This window comes from Etheostoma spectabile, chromosome 17, assembly GCF_008692095.1.
Source record: "Etheostoma spectabile isolate EspeVRDwgs_2016 chromosome 17, UIUC_Espe_1.0, whole genome shotgun sequence".
In the NCBI taxonomy this organism is placed as follows: domain Eukaryota; kingdom Metazoa; phylum Chordata; class Actinopteri; order Perciformes; family Percidae; genus Etheostoma; species Etheostoma spectabile.
In genome coordinates, this window is record NC_045749.1 from 8,542,928 (window position 1) to 8,559,539 (window position 16,612).

A 16,612-nucleotide genomic window follows, 5' to 3' on the forward strand; every position below is an offset into this window, starting at 1 on the left:
ATATATATATATATTCATAAGCATATTCATGATGGACTAGCTAATTGGTTTTTTGTTTTACAATTGTTTAAGGAACCAAAAACAAGTCTGTATTTCATGTTAAATAGCTACATGAACATGGCAATAATTATACTTAATGTTAGCTTGTACATATAGTCCGTTATCTGACATTGTTTGGCCATAATACGTACTGTTAGTTTGTTACTGTAAAGTGTGTGCAAGAATAATAAGAACCTCGTGCAGATTCTCGTTCTGCATCGTGGAATCTGAGACCAATTACTTTAAAGATGCATCAGTATCAACATTTATGTAAGCACGATCATTTCAAACACTATTCTTCAAAGGATTGAAGACAACAATAGCGTGATACAATGTCGCAATGGGGGAAAAAACAACACAGAAAAAAATAAACACACACTGTACATACAGGATTAATAGCTTTCACACAGAGACAGAAGCCAAACTAGCTGCTGGAAGAACGATCAATTACTGGATGTCCATCGACAACTCAGATGTAAATAACGTGGACTAGTGCCTCAGCTGTTAGATACTACACCACAGAGGAAGACCAGACTCCAGTAGATATAATACACTGCAAAAAATGTAATCCTAATTTATTTTATTTTGTATGAAACTTATATTTTTCTAGAAGCAACCGAAATAAAAAAGAAGTTTGTAGCTTGTGGATCGTGAAATTATTGAATTCAAATCTGAATAACTGGCGGAGATGAATGTTTGAAAAGCTCTGTTAATTGTATGCGGAGAGAGAAGCAACAGAAACATTTCAGTCAGATATTATCTCACAATTTCTTTTGTGCAGCTGAAGACATGCAGAAAAGGAAAATGCTATGCCGTTTCTTAAGGGAAATGTGTCAAAGATGTGAGAGGTTTTTAGGGTGGTGAGCTGTCTTCAGCCTTTGTGCTCATCTTAAGAATTTTTAAATGACTGAAAGAAGTTGTACGAAACAGCTGAGTACCGTAGATTTCTACGTTGTTAAGTGAATATAGGGAAAACATCAATATTTAAATATGTCTATCCATACAGTGTTCAATCTAAAAATTTCAATATATAGTGTGTGTTACCAATCACTTAATTACAATAGGCACACATGCAGACACATACACACAAATTGCTGGTGGGTGAGCGACAATGTTCCCTCCTCGTGCTGAGTGGCTATGAACTTCGCCAGAGCTGTTTTAGGTTTGCATAAAAAATTCAGGACTCTCTTAGCAACATTCGCCCTACATACCGTACAGCATACACACATGCATCACAGCATCATCAATGGTGCACACATGTGAGCAGGCATGAAAAAAACACACACACACTGTACACTCTGGTACACTTGATTATTTACCTTAAGTTTGTTTAACAAAAGACCAGCAAGAAAACACAAAGGCTTTTATATGGTAAGTAGAACTCAGACACGCAGTGCAGTGCCCTGGTGTGTGTGGGGGTGTGTGTGTGTGTGTGTGTGTGTGTGTGTGTGTGTGTGTGTGTGTGCGTGTACATGTGCGTGCACGTGCGTGTCTGTAATGTGACTGTTTAATTGCTGTGTGTGTTCTTGTGCATTTACATGTTCAATACATCTACATATGCATTCAAGCAAGGTGCTTGTGTGCATGCGTCCTTGAGGGAAGCAGACACATCTGCACACATATTCACAGCAAACAGCTCAACACTTCAGCTCATCCGTCCATTTTCATTAAGACGTGAATGGCAGGAGTGCCAGAGAGAAAGAAAGATTGAGAGAGTTAAAGGATGTAGTTATGCTCCCAGAGGAAAGACTGTCCAACCACTATCTGTAGTTCTTAACCACACCGCTCCCTCTGCTCATATTACATAATCCACTACCAGTTCCACCACTGTACTGTACACTACTAGCAACTAGTAGGTGTGCTTAATATCAACATTTTGCATATCCCTGTGTATGTATGATATTCCTGCAGGTCTGAGCAGCAAAAAAAACAACATAAAAACATGTTTCTGACTTGAGAATTCAGCTTATCTTAGCGAGGCCCAATCAATGTGGGTTGCAACACCTCTGCCAAGTCATCTCCATTTGAAAAGCATTTGGAGCACCTATTCATCCTGGCGGTATCCACACGTCTCCAGACAGCGCTCTTCCAATTGCAATTTTGAACTAAACCCACTCCAGAAACATGATTCCATCCTCGCTGCCTTCACCATGTTCTTTCATTCTGCAGTGTATCTAGGTCAATCAGTGCAAAGAGCCAAGCTGTGCTCAAGTGTTGAGAAGTGAAGAATTGAATGATGCAGGAAAGCTTCATCACTAAGCTATCAATCTGACCAAACATTTGGGAACAAACAGCTTCTTAATTCTAAAACCTTCTTGCCTCTTAATTTTCAAGAAAAACAAACAAAACATTTAAGTCTGGTTGCTGAAGGTAAAAGCTGCAGAGTAAACACACAGGCTGCAGATGTGTTTCTTATCTGCATACTTGGTTCTACAGATCATTCATGGCATGATCAACAAAGCAGGACTTTCAGATCAATAGCAGGAAAAGGAAGACACATCACATGTAATTGAATAGCTTGAAAGAGCTTGAGTCAATATTTAACATACATAATGCAACAATTTTGAATACCTTAGCATATTCTTAAACTGTTTCAGATGAAAATTTAATTTAATAGGAGACATGATTTCCTCCACTGTCTCCGCAAATTAAAATTACAAGGAATGACATAACCACATTCACATATCTCCCTTATCCTCATTATTTGACCTACTTTATGAACAATCTAGTTCATGAGCCAGTCATCCTGCTTGGGAAGATCCTGAAAATTGTGCCTTAGCAACCTTTCTGCTACATGGTACTGGTACTATTGCTGTTAGTGCTATAGTGTGAGTGCTATAAAAGACCGTCAATCCACGTATGATATCAGGTTAATCGTAGCCTCTTCCTGGTGTGCAGATGCTGCCGCAGATGGATCGGGAGCATTTGCTAAAGGGCGAAGAGAGTGAAGTGAAGAAATTCACTCAACGCTTGAGTCATCCACAAGTAAGATGAGAAAATGATAACTTCACTGGTGCATCTGAGCATGAAGGCAGGCAATGTCCACGTACGTACTACAGCTGCTGTTGCTATGGTGTGATACTGTAGATAGTTTATTACATTTGCATGACACCATAAGCTAGACTACAGCCACACTTTATTATGGAATAATGATACCTGGGATAAGTGAATTAGGCATTGGCATAGGCCTATTCTGTTCAAGAAATGTAACACATACAGCATGGTTAAGTTCTAAAAAAGATCAGAAAAACTCCTGTAAGACAATGACACAACCACCGGGAACAGAAGCGCCTTCTGAAAGTAGCAAAAGCAATTTTGAATCTTAAATTTAGGTGTTAGAAAAGATTACAACCAAATGAGTGCAGATGAGAAGCAGTTCACACACCCTCTTGTATATCTATAGCTATGTATATATATATTTCACATTGCATGTGTTAAAGTTTCTAAAATAAAATATAATTGGACTTCTGGACCTCAAAGTAAACACGTGTCACCTTCCCTGCAGATTATTATTTATAATAATGAATTGATGTTTGAAGCAGTACTGCATTAGGGTGTCTTAGCAGTGAGCCAGTACGCTCCCCTCCCTTTTTTCCAATTCTCTAATGTAGTAACAGATTTAACAATGAAGAAAGACACCACTAACAGTGTAATGAACAATGGTTAAAAAGGCTTAAAAAGCCCAGTTAAAAATCCATCCTCCAACATGTTAGCAATAAAAGCTGATGGTTTTACTGTGTAATGTGTTTGTGTGTGTGTGTGTGTGTGTGTGTGTGTGTGTGTGTGTGTGTGTTGTTGTTTGTGTGGTGTGTGTGTGCGTGCTGCGTGCGTGCGTGCGTGCGTGCGTGCGTGTGTGTGTGTTGTGAACCAATTTTTTATTCATTCATCAGCATTTCAACCCTAAATCAACCATGGCAGAAGAACACTGTCCAGCCATTAGTAATAGCAATTTCCATTGCACAGCTCATCATCAAGTAAATTGATGCAAGAGAGACATACACACACTCACACATACACACACGTGCAGACTAAAAATAGCAGCTGTCTTACCTTTCTGTACACTATCATGTTGGGGGATTCATCCGCTACCCCGTTGGTTCCCTGCCCACCACTGTTGGTCTGTGCCATGATCCAGCGAGTAAATCTGCCACAGGAAATGTCAGGTGCTCCTGTTGTGGACAGAATGGATATATTGGTCAATCAGAAGAACAATAAAGCCTGAACATAACTTGCCCTTGTCAAGAAGAGAACAATTTACATAACTTGTGTTCACAAGGTCTTCAGAAGGACACTTTTTTTTTTAAAGGCAGCTGATTTTGCACAAGGTACTGGTATGATGTAAATTCCCAGTGAATGGGGCAAAAGTTCAACTTGAAAAGCATTAATTGGTGCCATGCAGGACTACTACTTTTTCCTAGATGGATTCATTTTGCACAAAACCCATTGATAAAATTTTGTTGTTTGTTGACATCAAAAGATTCAGCAGCAATCCTCACGTCCTGGATGTGCCGTGCACCATACTTTGCATCCTAAGATTGCAGTGGTAAGATAAGGTGAGGTGAAGACCTGGACCCGAACAATGGTAAATGCAGTATAAAACCCACACACATACACACACACCACACACACACACACACACACACACACACACACGCACACACGCACACACAAACACCGTCCCTGGAGGAGGTACAATGCAGCTTGGATACATCCATTCGGTAGAGCAGACATTGTCAAAACGTGCAAGACTGCAAATGTAACAGATATTGAATGCACGTTACAGTTTCATAATTCTTTCTTCCCCATACAACACCCACACGACATCCTTGGGAGGTTTAGTCTGCAACACTATATAGCCTATAGCATGTAAACAGCGAAGTCATGAAACCTGTTCTTAACGTGAGGCCGTCTCTACTATACTACTGTTTTCTTACCACAAGCCACTGCCCGTTTCAGCACCTTGGACAGCTACCGCAAAACGCCTGCGCCCGTCATCGTCCCCTCTTATTAATCACGATTAGCGCGTAAATACACAGAAAACACAGCGACATCGGTCACCGGAGGAGAAGGGGTGGCTGTCTTACCTGAAAAAAAACGCGCAACCCGCTATAGGAGTCCTGAATCCTTGCAGAGGTGGAAGCTTGGTCCTTCGTGTTCAGTATGTCAACTGGCATACATAGGAATGCGAGGATTGTTCATTGGCAACGTGAAGAGGCAGACATTTGGTGGACACTTGGTGTGGTAAAGCTCTCTATCTCTATCGCTCCTCTTCTCAAAACGATGCTCAGAAGCACGGGCGCGCCATCTCGGAATGCCGTGAACGCGCATCGATCCATGGCCAATCGTGTGTGAGGAATAAATTACAACCCGTTTTGGAGAAATAACTGACATTATCCTGCTCAAATTGTGCTGCCCTGCACTGCAGTGATATGCTGGTCAACATAGATTATACTTGCAGTATATTAATATTTTAACAATTCATTCTTTAACAAAGTAGCAAAAATATAGCACTGGTGTTATTTTCCTTTTTTCAGAAACAGGACAATAAACTGTTTTGAATATGTAGCCTATACCAGACCGTGCTGTTATAAGTAAATAGATATTTAGTGAATCGTAAACTACATTTACGACATTCTGAGGAACTTTAACGACACATTTAATGTTTATATTACTTTATATTATATTAAAAAACTAAAATCATATAAAATACAATACTGTTATGCAGTATTAAACTACCCAACAGTATATAAGATAGAATTTGCTTCATAGCAGCCTGTTACAAAATTGAAGTGCTGCTTGTGACACTGCATCCACAGGCTTTAATTCAATAATGTAACAATGACAAAGCTAATTTTGCTTGCGTAGCAATACTTCTGTGCTGATGATATTGGCCTAGGCTACTTACAGATTTGTGAAAGTGAAATTTGTTTTAACATTGTGGCATTGCTAATTTTGTAAAGGAATATATTGATATAACTGAATACTTCCTCCACTACTGTCCTTAATATAAAATTCATGTGACAAAATGTGATTTTTCTTTCTCTGAGTCAAAACTCTCCTGTTGGTGTATCAATGGACACAATCCTGGTGATCCATGACAGTCAATGAGGTGCCAACCTTTGTAGAGAGAGTTACACCTTGGAGGAACTAATAATATATGAGCATATGGTTGAAAAGTGCATGTCAAGTCACTGTTGTAAATGCATGAGGTCCCTTTCATTAGAGCAGTCTTGAGATTTTTCTGAATGACTTAGTAGTTGATTGGCGCTTTATGTTTTGAAGACAAGGTTTGTAGCAATAAGGTTTCAGTTTTAACAAAAATATTCAGAACACAATAAGAAAAAAAAAAATACTGAGCGACAGTTGTGCCCAATAAACTATTTTTTTTTAGTTCTTATTTAAAACTCACAAGAATTATGCTTTTTATTTATTTTTATTTTTTTATTTAACCTTTATTTAACCAGGAAATCCCTGCAAGAATGATGCATGTAGATTAAAAATACGAGTAGAAATTAAAACCGATCTTGTCAAAACATCGCTTTAGCTCTAGATGTAAATCAGCCATAAACAAACATCAGGTTCAGAGCGTTGCATCTTTTACAATAATTTCCATGTAACGGACTTCACTGACTGCAAATGTAAGAACATGTTTGAAAACAGATTTGAGTTTCTGTGATTCAATGTATCCAGTGCTGCAGATATAAATAGATAGATACAGAATAGAAAATCTCTTAATTTTCTGCAATCTGCGGCTTTGAGGTCTGCAGCAGTCCATCCGTGAAATATGACAGATGTGCCCCTCCTCCCTAAGTACTGTACAGTATGTGTTTGTATGTTCTTATTTTTGTCTTCTGTCTTCCCCTTTACTCTCTCAGGACCTTAGCTCTCTGCAAGATGGACCTAAACATTCAGTCCACTCACTTCCTCTGTGACATCAGAATTACAATAATGTACAATCATCATGAATTAGCTTATAACTGCTCTGTGAAGATAATAGGTTATAAGCCAAATGGCAATCATGTTACAGCCTTTAGGATTACTGAGTCAAATCATGTCCATATTTCATCGTATCATAGCATTATGTTCCTGTTTCTTTATCATCTGTCATCAATGATATGTTTACATGTTGCAGCTTTTTTTTTTAAATGGATGTGCTGCAATTGGGTCAATCCTATCAGGTAGAGTAATTAAATGCACCCTTAAAAGTCCCATGACATGCTGCTTTTTTGGATGCTTTCACATAGGCCTTAGTGGTCCCCTAATACTGTATCTGAAGTCTCTTTCCCAAAATTCAGCCTTGGTGCATAATCACAGCCACTAGAGCCAGTCCCACAGTGAGTTTTCACATTGAGGTTTGGCAACAACCCCTTGTTTGGTTTTCCCAAAAGAACCATGCAGACCCTTTCAAGATGCTGCTGCAAGAACCATTCTTATATCTTTACACTGGCTTCCTGTTAGGTATAGAACAGCTTTTAGAGTGTTGGTGTTAGTTTATAAATCACTTAATGGCTTTGGGTCAAAATACATCTCTGATTTTGAAGAATGTAGGCTCCTTTGATCTTTAAGAAGCAGTTAGCTAGAAGTGCCTTGAGTCAAAACCAAACACCATGTTGGATTTAGCCACTATGTTGCAGACAGAACATACACCAACTTGTTGATAAATAAACCCCAATTGTAGCCACTTTCAAATCTAAATCAAAGACTTCCAAGTTTTCATTTGCCTTTGAGTGATTATATTCTTTAGCCTCTGTGTAGGAAAGGTATAATACAAATGCCTTGCCTTGTTTTTATATATATATATTTAATGCTAATGATAATGTCAACCATCCATCTTCCCTCACCCAGAGTGCTTTCCTGTGTACAGAAGGACAGTTACAGCTTATTATTAACCAGCAGGAACCTTTTCCTTAAAACAATGTCAGGTCAAGTGATTCAATATTTTATTGTAAGGCTGGAATCACCAGCGCACAAAGATGTCAACAGTAGTTTTAATTAAAGTAGGTTTAAAGGTAATCAATCAATCAATCAATCAATCACGTGAACCATATAAAATTACAATTTCAGTGGATTGAATTTTGTGTGGTTTTTCACGGGATGAAGTTGGGGAACGGTCCCTTTAAGTGAAAACAAAACACAAATTCCCACAATGCAACGGTCCATTCTTCGTCGTCGAACAAAAACGCGGAAACAAAAGAAATAACGTTTATCGGTTTGTCAAAACAAATAACACCGACCGAGTTGGCATAAAGTGAGGGTAGCTGTAGCTGACAGCTGTCAAAGTTAACATCGTAGCTTCGCTTAACCTATCTAAAAGCTTTGCAATGGCTCTGAAAAGAATACAGAAGGTAAGGATTAATCTTTTTTTTTTTTAATTTAATGTACAGGCAAGGTTGGGGCGATGCGGAAACGACGTCGCTATAACGTTAACGTTAGCCAGTCAAGCCTAATAGCATCTGCTTGCTAACCTAACGTGTTTCTTTTTAGTGTAACGTACTATTTGAAAATGATTTAACAATATGTAACGTGAATTAATTCACAAGACAGATTTTTCTGCCAGCAAGTCCGATGTGTATGTAACTGTCGATGACACGACTAGCTACAAATGAGCCAGTTACCTAGCTAGCTAGCAAGATTAGCCGTTAAACTTATATTAGCTCATGTTCAGCTAACTGCGAGCTAAAGTTGGCCTAGCAAACGAGCAGAGTGAACGCCCTGCCCTGTACTTCTGTGTTTCTGGCTACTTTTCAATGTCATTTTATTTTCCAAAGTGTTAGTTAGTCGCTAACGTTAGTGTACAGTTTAGCAGACTGTAAACTTAAGTATTCTGTATTGAAGCAATTTATAGCTAAACGTTAAACCGCGGCGGACCTATCAAACTATAAAAATCTTTATATTTTTTATTTGTACAGGAGTTACAAGACCTAGAAAAGGACCCTCCAGCGTCATGTTCTGCTGGACCTGTCGGGGAGGACTGTAAGTTTGAGAATACCTGCTGAAGTGTATACAAACCCGTCATTTTATTATTTTCATTGTTGTCAATATAGTTGTGCTTTGGGGACTGTGTTGCAGATTGTAGGTGTATATGAAGCATTTAAGCTAAGAAGTGTTCTCACGTAATCTTTGTTTCTTTCAGTGTTTCACTGGCAAGCTACCATCACGGGACCGGTGAGCTTTTTCTGGATTAGTTTCCTGGATTTTTTTTAAACCAAGTTTCTTCTGGATCTCTGTACAATAGTGTTTTATGTTGCCTTTACAGCCCTTTCTATTCTGTTTGGAAAGCACAGACTGGCACAGTCTATCCCAGTGCTACTTACAAAAGCCCATGGCATTACATATTGTAGACAATAGGAAAAGGGGAAATACCATTAAGCCATAATTTGACCAAATGGAAGTAAAAGAAATTGTCTAAATGTATGGTTGCTCTCTCAATACAAATAATTTTTCAACTTTTACAGTACTAGGCATAATTTGACAACAATTATCCTCTATTTCAGAATGACAGCCCATATCATGGAGGAGTGTTCTTCCTTTCTGTCCATTTTCCCACTGACTATCCCTTTAAACCACCAAAGGTAAGATTACTGAGTAGCTGAAAGTACATAACCTTGTTATAACAGGCATTTGTCACTGTTTTCTGAACTATTTTATAGAACAAATGATGAATAAAAAAGGTATTGTTAAATGCAGCCCTACAAACACCAAGAGGAGAGAACATATTTCTCCAATTCTTAGATCCCTGCACTGGCTTCTGGTTAAATATAATTTATTTAAAGACCCTACTTATTGTCCGATAAGTCATTAAAAGATCTGGGCCCCAAATATATTGCAGATAAGTTTGCTCAGTACAAGTTGTGTAGGTCTCTCAGATCAGCAGGGGCTAGTTGGTTAGTGGTGCCCGGAGTTCAATCCAATTGTGGTGAAACGGCTTTTAGCTATTATGGGGCCCACTGCTGGAATCAGCTCCCCATAAGGCGGATTCACGGTTGTAAGTAGCCTCAATGCAGAGTGGCCTACGCCGTTTTAAGGAATTTATACTTGTGCGCTGGTCTGTCTGCATCTTAGCGTATCTCTTTAAGAGAATAGCAGGGCCAGTATGTGTGTATGCATGGGGAATGTGTGGTGGAGCAAGTACCGACTCTGGAGATGGAGAAACAAAGAATCACACCTGTGCAGCAGGAAAAGTTAACACTCGTTGATTTCATGTTGTTGACGGAGAAGGAGAACCCGAAAATGAGTAGGGGGAAATGCAACCGTAACAAGGCATGACCAAGCAAACCATTGTTGCGGTGTGGGTCGCAGCAACATGTGGTTACATTTCTGGAGAGGTGCACGTCAGGCTATGGCGTATGCATACCTGCAGCGTAGATTCAATGCAGAACCATAAATCAAGCTTTAGAACTAACATACCCCAACTGTTAGCATTTTTAGAACCAAGTTAAAGTTTTGATTCAACAGCTTTTAATTAGTCTTATTTTATGGTACTTTCATTTATCTCATTGCATTCTTCTGTTTGTTTGTCTTTGTCTATTGATGCTTTGTGTATTTCCATAGCTTGCCTTTACCACGAAAATCTATCACCCAAACATCAACAGCAATGGTAGCATCTGCCTTGACATCTTGAGGTCACAGTGGTCACCTGCTCTTACCGTATCAAAAGGTGAGTAACATATTAAGTTTGCCTGTACAGTGTATTACATTACAACAACACTGTGCATGGGCAGATTTACTTTGAATTCACAAGGAAATAAGTTTTGAATGTGAGTTGACATGCTTAAAACTGCCCTATATCCTGACACATTACATCCGACAGGTAATGTGAAAAAACAGGTTCCTCTGCCTCCTCCTAGTCAGGGTTTCCGTGGGGTCTTAAAACGCCTGTGTTCTAGGTCTTAAATAATTTTAAACAGGTCTTAATTTTCCTATGTCCACATAACGCTAAACTCTATTGCTCATCAAAATGCTCATTAAAATGCTCCTGCAGCGCCTTTATTAAATTATTCTATGCTGCTGTAGTTTTTTCTTTTGCTAGTCCAACTATAATTTTGCTGTATTATGACTAAAAATGAGACCGTGTAACCAATTAAGTTTTGTGTTATTGGTGCAAGTCTCTTTCAGCTTGTACCACAGACCTAAAACAGATTTTAGTTTTAAGCTATGGGGAAGTGGAAGTTTAGCGCTACTTTGCTGAATGTATGGCTTAGTTGATGTGATAAAGGTCTTAAATTTCATGCATGGTGGTCTTAAAAAGGTCATAAAAGCTTTATATTTGACTTTGTGAAACCTGCAGAAACTTTGCTAGTGCACCTATGGCATTTACAAGATTTTTCACAGATAATCTGTCTCATGTACTACTGTTAGAAGTATAGTGACAGTTTGAGCAAATACCATTTTTTTAAAGGGTAAATTTTGATGATGGGGCAAAACGTAGCATGGAGCGGAAATGCCCAAGATGGGTACGTTGAATTATATCAAACCTAGCAAGACAGTGAATTTGTTCTTCCAAATGAATGATTTTCAGCCTCTACAAACACAGGTAATATGATGATCAGGGCTGGTTTGAAATAGTTTGTTTTTTTAATAAATAATTGAAATATCTGTTATAATATTAATGGCTAAAAATACACTTTTTTAAAAAAGATCTAAATGATTGACATTAAGGTGTAGGAAATCAAAGCTTGTCTATTTGTATTTAAATTGGTATATGGGTAATGAGTTAAGAAATAGAGAAAGTTGTTTTCAATTTAAATGAAACCTGAGTGAAAACTGATTTTCTTTTCCTCCCCAGTTTTATTATCCATATGCTCCTTGCTATGTGACCCAAATCCAGATGATCCGCTAGTTCCAGACATTGCACATATCTACAAATCGGACAGACAAAAGTGAGTACGAAAGCCAAAGAATTTGGAATGTGGAAAAACTTGAGTCAATTAACAATTCTTTATAACTCTATCTGGTTTCTATTCTCTCTGTAGGTACAACAAAGTAGCCAGAGAGTGGACTCAGAGGTATGCAATGTGAGGAGCTAGAGTTCCAGCAACAATGACGCATCCCTAAACACCTCGAAATATGACAGTACTGTTTCAACTGTTCATCCACACTGGTTCTAGTTGAGGTGTTTTATTCGCTTGAAGCACTTTCTCTACTTGGACTTTACTTGACTTAACTGTTTTTACTGTTTATTTTATTTTCCCCTTAAATTGGCGTCATTATAATTATTGGTTGTGGTGAGATGGCCTGATTATACTTTTCTTTTAAGAGATTTATATTGTACAACCATACTGAATTTATTTTTCATTATTTTGCATTAAAGACATTAATCAATAACTAGCAAATTGTTTCTTGGCAACACAAATGAGTAATCTGAAACTATGAACAATCTTGTTGTGACATAAAATGTTTGATTTGGTATATAATATAACCAAGAAATCAGTCTGCCCCTTATTCTGCTATTCACATGGCCACTAGGTGGTAGCCTTTACTTTTACTGCCCCAAGCCTTTTACATCAGGAAGTTTCTCTCCAGGACAACTTCATTCATGTTTGTGTTACAATTAGTTCAGCCCCATTTGCTAAGTTGTTATTCATGTGGATAGTTTCATGCTTAAGCAATGATGTTAAAATGAGATGAGATGTTCTGTCCATTGAAATAAGAGCACCCCTTATCACCTCTGCTGGTTGCACACAGTTGCTGCACACTGTGTGCACAGTAATTAAGCGGCTCGTCTCCTTTGGATGAGTCTACAATAAAATGCAATCATCCTGATGTTAATGTAAAGACGGGCACACACATTTAATTTCAGCAGTGCGATGGTGATATGACTTCATCAGACTACTGGGTTTAGTGGAGTCTTGTCCTAGTACTACTAATACTAGTACCAATGTTGGCCTTCAGCTTTTCAACTCAAATTACCTGCCAGAACAAGAATTTTAAATATTTTGGTGACTCCCTGGCAAATGTATTTGCAAGTTTAGGTGAAGAGCACAAATGTCAAAGCTGAATTCAATTTTTGTTTGTTTGACTCTCATGAGTTTATAAGTAAGAATTACTATGACGGTAGAACATCACTGGCCTGGCAGGTTCCTGTTGTGGAGCACACACGACAAATACAGCAGAACAAAATATTAGACAATGAAATTACACAGAATATAGCGAATTACCAACAGAAACCATAAAACTCTAAATTTAATACATTGTGAATTACATTTAACAAGGCCATATATCGATGACAAAGTGCCATTAATCATTTCCTTACCACAGCACGAGAATAATCCTGGAACTATATTTCTACAGGGCTTGCAAACATTTTATGGTATACATTACAATACTGACCTGCTTCTGTGTTATTTTATTCAGCAACAGCCCATACACAGCATATTTGGATTGTGGCCCCTTTCCGAATCTGTTTTTACTTAATGTAGGCTTGCTCCACACTCCTTTTGATTTGCTCTTCCTGTATTACTTCCCTTTACCCACTGTCAGGACGTATAGTGTTTCCTCTATAAGCCAATTACTTGGTTGCATGTGGTGTTATTACAAACTGCCAGCCTGCCTGAAAATATGGCATAGAATATCCATTGTTCATATCTAGATGTATCAATGTACTTGTAATCTAATGTTAAGCTCTAATTAGGATTTGTTTGCTATAGTTGGCTGTAATGCCTCAAAAGTTCCCATAAAGTGAGACGTAAAAGTTGTGTCCCGACATTAAAACAAATTGAATCTAGGGAATTTTTTCACAAATACTAAAGATTGGAGCCTTTGCAGGAACCGGAGGAGGAAGATGTTAAAAAAAAGTTTCTGGGAGGAGTCCTGCTTTTTTGCAGGGTGACACGTGAAACTTTCTCGAGGAGTTAGTTGGTATGTTTGCGTGTGCTGCACGACGTTCCGTTAACTCAGCAGACAACCTATAGCTAGTGGACCAGTGTGCTCCTGCCTATTTTTAGAAGTCTGCCTGTAATGGGGGAAACAAAGGGGCTAGAAGAGACCGCAGGAAAAGGTTCTGCGCTGCAATGAGCCCGCACAACACCGCGAAGTGACGGAATAAAACCGTTACCAGAAGTTCAACTGCTTTGCTTCAGCTTGACTTGACTTTGATTACAACGCAGTGGCCCCTGGAGAAGTTTCTGCGCAGCGCAATGGCGCAGTGCGACACTTTAAGCGGATACTTGCAGCAGTCGGACCAGGGCTCCAACAGCGAGCGCAGTACCGACTCTCCTCTCCCGGGATCGGAGGAGGATCTGAGCGGACTCCATCCTCTGCCAGATCCGGAGTGGACTGAGGAGAGGTTTCGGGTGGACCGAAAGAAGTTGGAAGTCATGTTATTAGGTAAAAAAAAACCAACTAAGTACAAAGTTAACAATAGACCTATGCGTTTTTAACGTATATAATGTCAAGGTTTAATCTCCTTTCGTAGCCTGCCAGTAGTAGGTAGCCTACTGTAGCCAGTTTCCGAGAAGATGCTCACTTGAGCAGCCCTCTGAGGCTCTTTGTTTATGTTGGTCAACTGGTGGGAGAAAAAAAAAAAAAAAAGCACCAGCTGCATGTGGTGGGGCTCCGCGCGCAGAAAGTTTTCTAGCATGTAGCCTAGGCTGTGTTGGTAGTAGGGAACTAGCTACATGTCATTCAACTAGCAGTTTAATTACATTGTGCAGTAGACTAGCTTGGTAGTACGTTCAACTACTTTAATATTTGCAGTGATTCGAGTGGCTTAAATTAGGCTACTTTATTTGCCATTTTTGTGTGGTTAAATAGGCTACTAAAACTAAAAATTTAAGACAAAGGATATATATATATATATATATATATATATATATATATATATATATATATATATAATAGTCTTATTGCTTCTCTACTGAAATTGAACCCACTTTTACCAGCTCCGTACCCTTTTTCTGTAATGCGTCGAGCATGCATCGTGGTTTCTCTACTGGAAGGAGACTCTGGTAGGGCACTTTTGCAGCAGTTTTTTTCACAAACGTGGGCACCCCGAGTCCGCAGACTCATTAAACAAAACTTTCTGTAGGACTACCCAATTACTGCTTTTGTTAACATCGAATTTTAGGACTCCTTCTTAGCATTGTCAGGGAACTTTAGGGTGAAATGTGTGTGATCCGGAAACAAACCAATTAAGATAATGACGTCAATTAGCCTTGGGCTTTCAACTAGTGTTAGAAACACGTTTTTAGAAGCAAAATAAAATTATGGGTTGACCGCGTAAATGAGTTGCTAAGTTCAGTCAAATGGGCGTACTCAAACTAAAGTTTTACCAGAAGGTTGAAGAGGTCAAAGACGAGACAATAGGCTCGTTCGAGATAAACTGCGCCTCGCTTGTAAAGTGGATGAGAGCAGGCGGCAACAGCCTGGGGCGGTGACTAAAAGCCGCGGTAAAATCGGACCGATTCCAGCCGATTCCAGCCACTTCATGTAACAGGAAGTCAAAAAAACACTCACATCCTGTTAGATCCTATTGTGATTTAATAAAATGTCATCAGACACATATATCCGCTTTTACACAGTCTCCAGTTGTTTTTAAGAGTAGCTGTCAAAATACTCTACATGCGATTTGTTGCTAATGTTAACAAACAGCAAATTGTAGTTGGCCGTGATCTGAACAGATTTTAATTTCTTAACGTTACTATTAGGCACACATGTTTTGTACATAATAAGCTTTTAAATCAGACAAATGGCTATTAAAATCCCTCCGATTCAAAAACAAAGTTTATCTGGAACGGCATAATTTTGAGTGGATTCTGAACAAATCAAGGGGGTAAACCTCTCCTTTCTAAGCGTAGCTTGCGCGGCATCATTTTAATGCTACGAAGCCATCACGTGCAGTTAGCATCCCATTCACTGCCATTTATTTTGGCGCCACTTTGACAGTAAATAACTTCACATCCGACGCGTTTCAAGACTCTATTTGTCCGTTGTTTATTTATGAAGAAACCCAACAATGTATAAAAGGCTCAATTACTTTGTACCTCACGTTATGGCTCCGTAGCTGACGTTTTTGTAAAAATAGGCTAACGATTGTGTCCTAACCACACGACTTATCGTCGCATAGTCGACAAATCACCGTATTGTCAGGAGAAACGCGCAGACAGTTTGAACTTCCATTAGCTGTTTAGGTTTAATTACTAACGTTAACTAGCATGTTAGTTAGCAGTAATTAGCCTCTGCTTTTGTTATCTCCTAACATACAGCTACGCTCTCCGTCTCTGCTGATTGGGAATGATTGAGATTGGTCTTGGCACAGCTACCAGAAGACTCGCAACTTTCAAACACGTTGCCCACGTCACAACTATGTCGTCAAGCTCAGTTGGAGGCTGCGCAGTAACGCCTAGCCATCACCGGAAAAGTGCTTCTATTTTCCATCACTGGTCTCCGTCCAGAACAACGATATCTGTTGGTCCACTTCTTTAACTGTCTATGGAACCAATCAGCTGAGAGGCAGGCGTTTCCCAGCATCCACTGGGTCCACCTGGGTCTTGCCATAGATTGTAAAATGAATGGACAATGGAGAGCAGTGAAGTTATAAGTCTTGTAAGTCTTCTGGTAGCTGTGCCAAGAGAAA

At 39.0% G+C, this 16,612-nt stretch overlaps 3 protein-coding genes across 5 annotated transcripts in view; 2 read left to right on the forward strand and 1 right to left on the reverse strand.

Annotated features, from left to right (window-relative positions):
- rgs7a (regulator of G protein signaling 7a) overlaps window positions 1–5,378 on the reverse strand; it is a 50,710-nt gene extending 45,332 nt beyond the window's left edge. For both annotated transcript variants that reach the window (XM_032540902.1, XM_032540901.1), the window contains exons 1-2: window positions 5,124–5,378; window positions 4,090–4,208 (exon numbers count right to left, since the gene is read on the reverse strand). In XM_032540902.1, the coding sequence (XP_032396793.1) occupies window positions 4,090–4,167 (78 nt within the window). In that variant the 5' untranslated portion in view covers window positions 4,168–4,208; window positions 5,124–5,378. The remainder of the gene's footprint in view (window positions 1–4,089; window positions 4,209–5,123) is intronic.
- A 2,791-nt stretch (window positions 5,379–8,169) lies between these two features.
- LOC116705504 (ubiquitin-conjugating enzyme E2 D4) lies at window positions 8,170–12,363 on the forward strand. Its single transcript, XM_032541707.1, has 7 exons — window positions 8,170–8,384; window positions 8,949–9,012; window positions 9,173–9,204; window positions 9,534–9,611; window positions 10,591–10,696; window positions 11,825–11,918; window positions 12,012–12,363. Exons 1-7 carry the CDS (start codon window positions 8,361–8,363, stop codon window positions 12,055–12,057), a joined length of 444 nt encoding a protein of 147 aa, XP_032397598.1. The 5' UTR covers window positions 8,170–8,360; the 3' UTR covers window positions 12,058–12,363.
- A 1,494-nt stretch (window positions 12,364–13,857) lies between these two features.
- Window positions 13,858–16,612, forward strand: part of bicc1a (BicC family RNA binding protein 1a) — a 65,623-nt gene continuing 62,868 nt past the window's right edge. For both annotated transcript variants that reach the window (XM_032541429.1, XM_032541430.1), the window contains exon 1: window positions 13,858–14,364. In XM_032541429.1, coding sequence (XP_032397320.1) covers window positions 14,175–14,364 — 190 coding nt within the window. In that variant the 5' untranslated portion in view covers window positions 13,858–14,174. The remainder of the gene's footprint in view (window positions 14,365–16,612) is intronic.

Bases quoted from the DNA above. Each gene is read 5' to 3' on its own strand.
- LOC116705504 (XM_032541707.1), top strand. From the start codon at position 8,361: ATGGCTCTGAAAAGAATACAGAAG. The intron at 9,205-9,533 runs GTGAGCTTTTTC...CCTCTATTTCAG, and splicing joins AAGCTACCATCACGGGACCG to AATGACAGCCCATATCATGG. The intron at 9,612-10,590 runs GTAAGATTACTG...GTATTTCCATAG, and splicing joins ATCCCTTTAAACCACCAAAG to CTTGCCTTTACCACGAAAAT.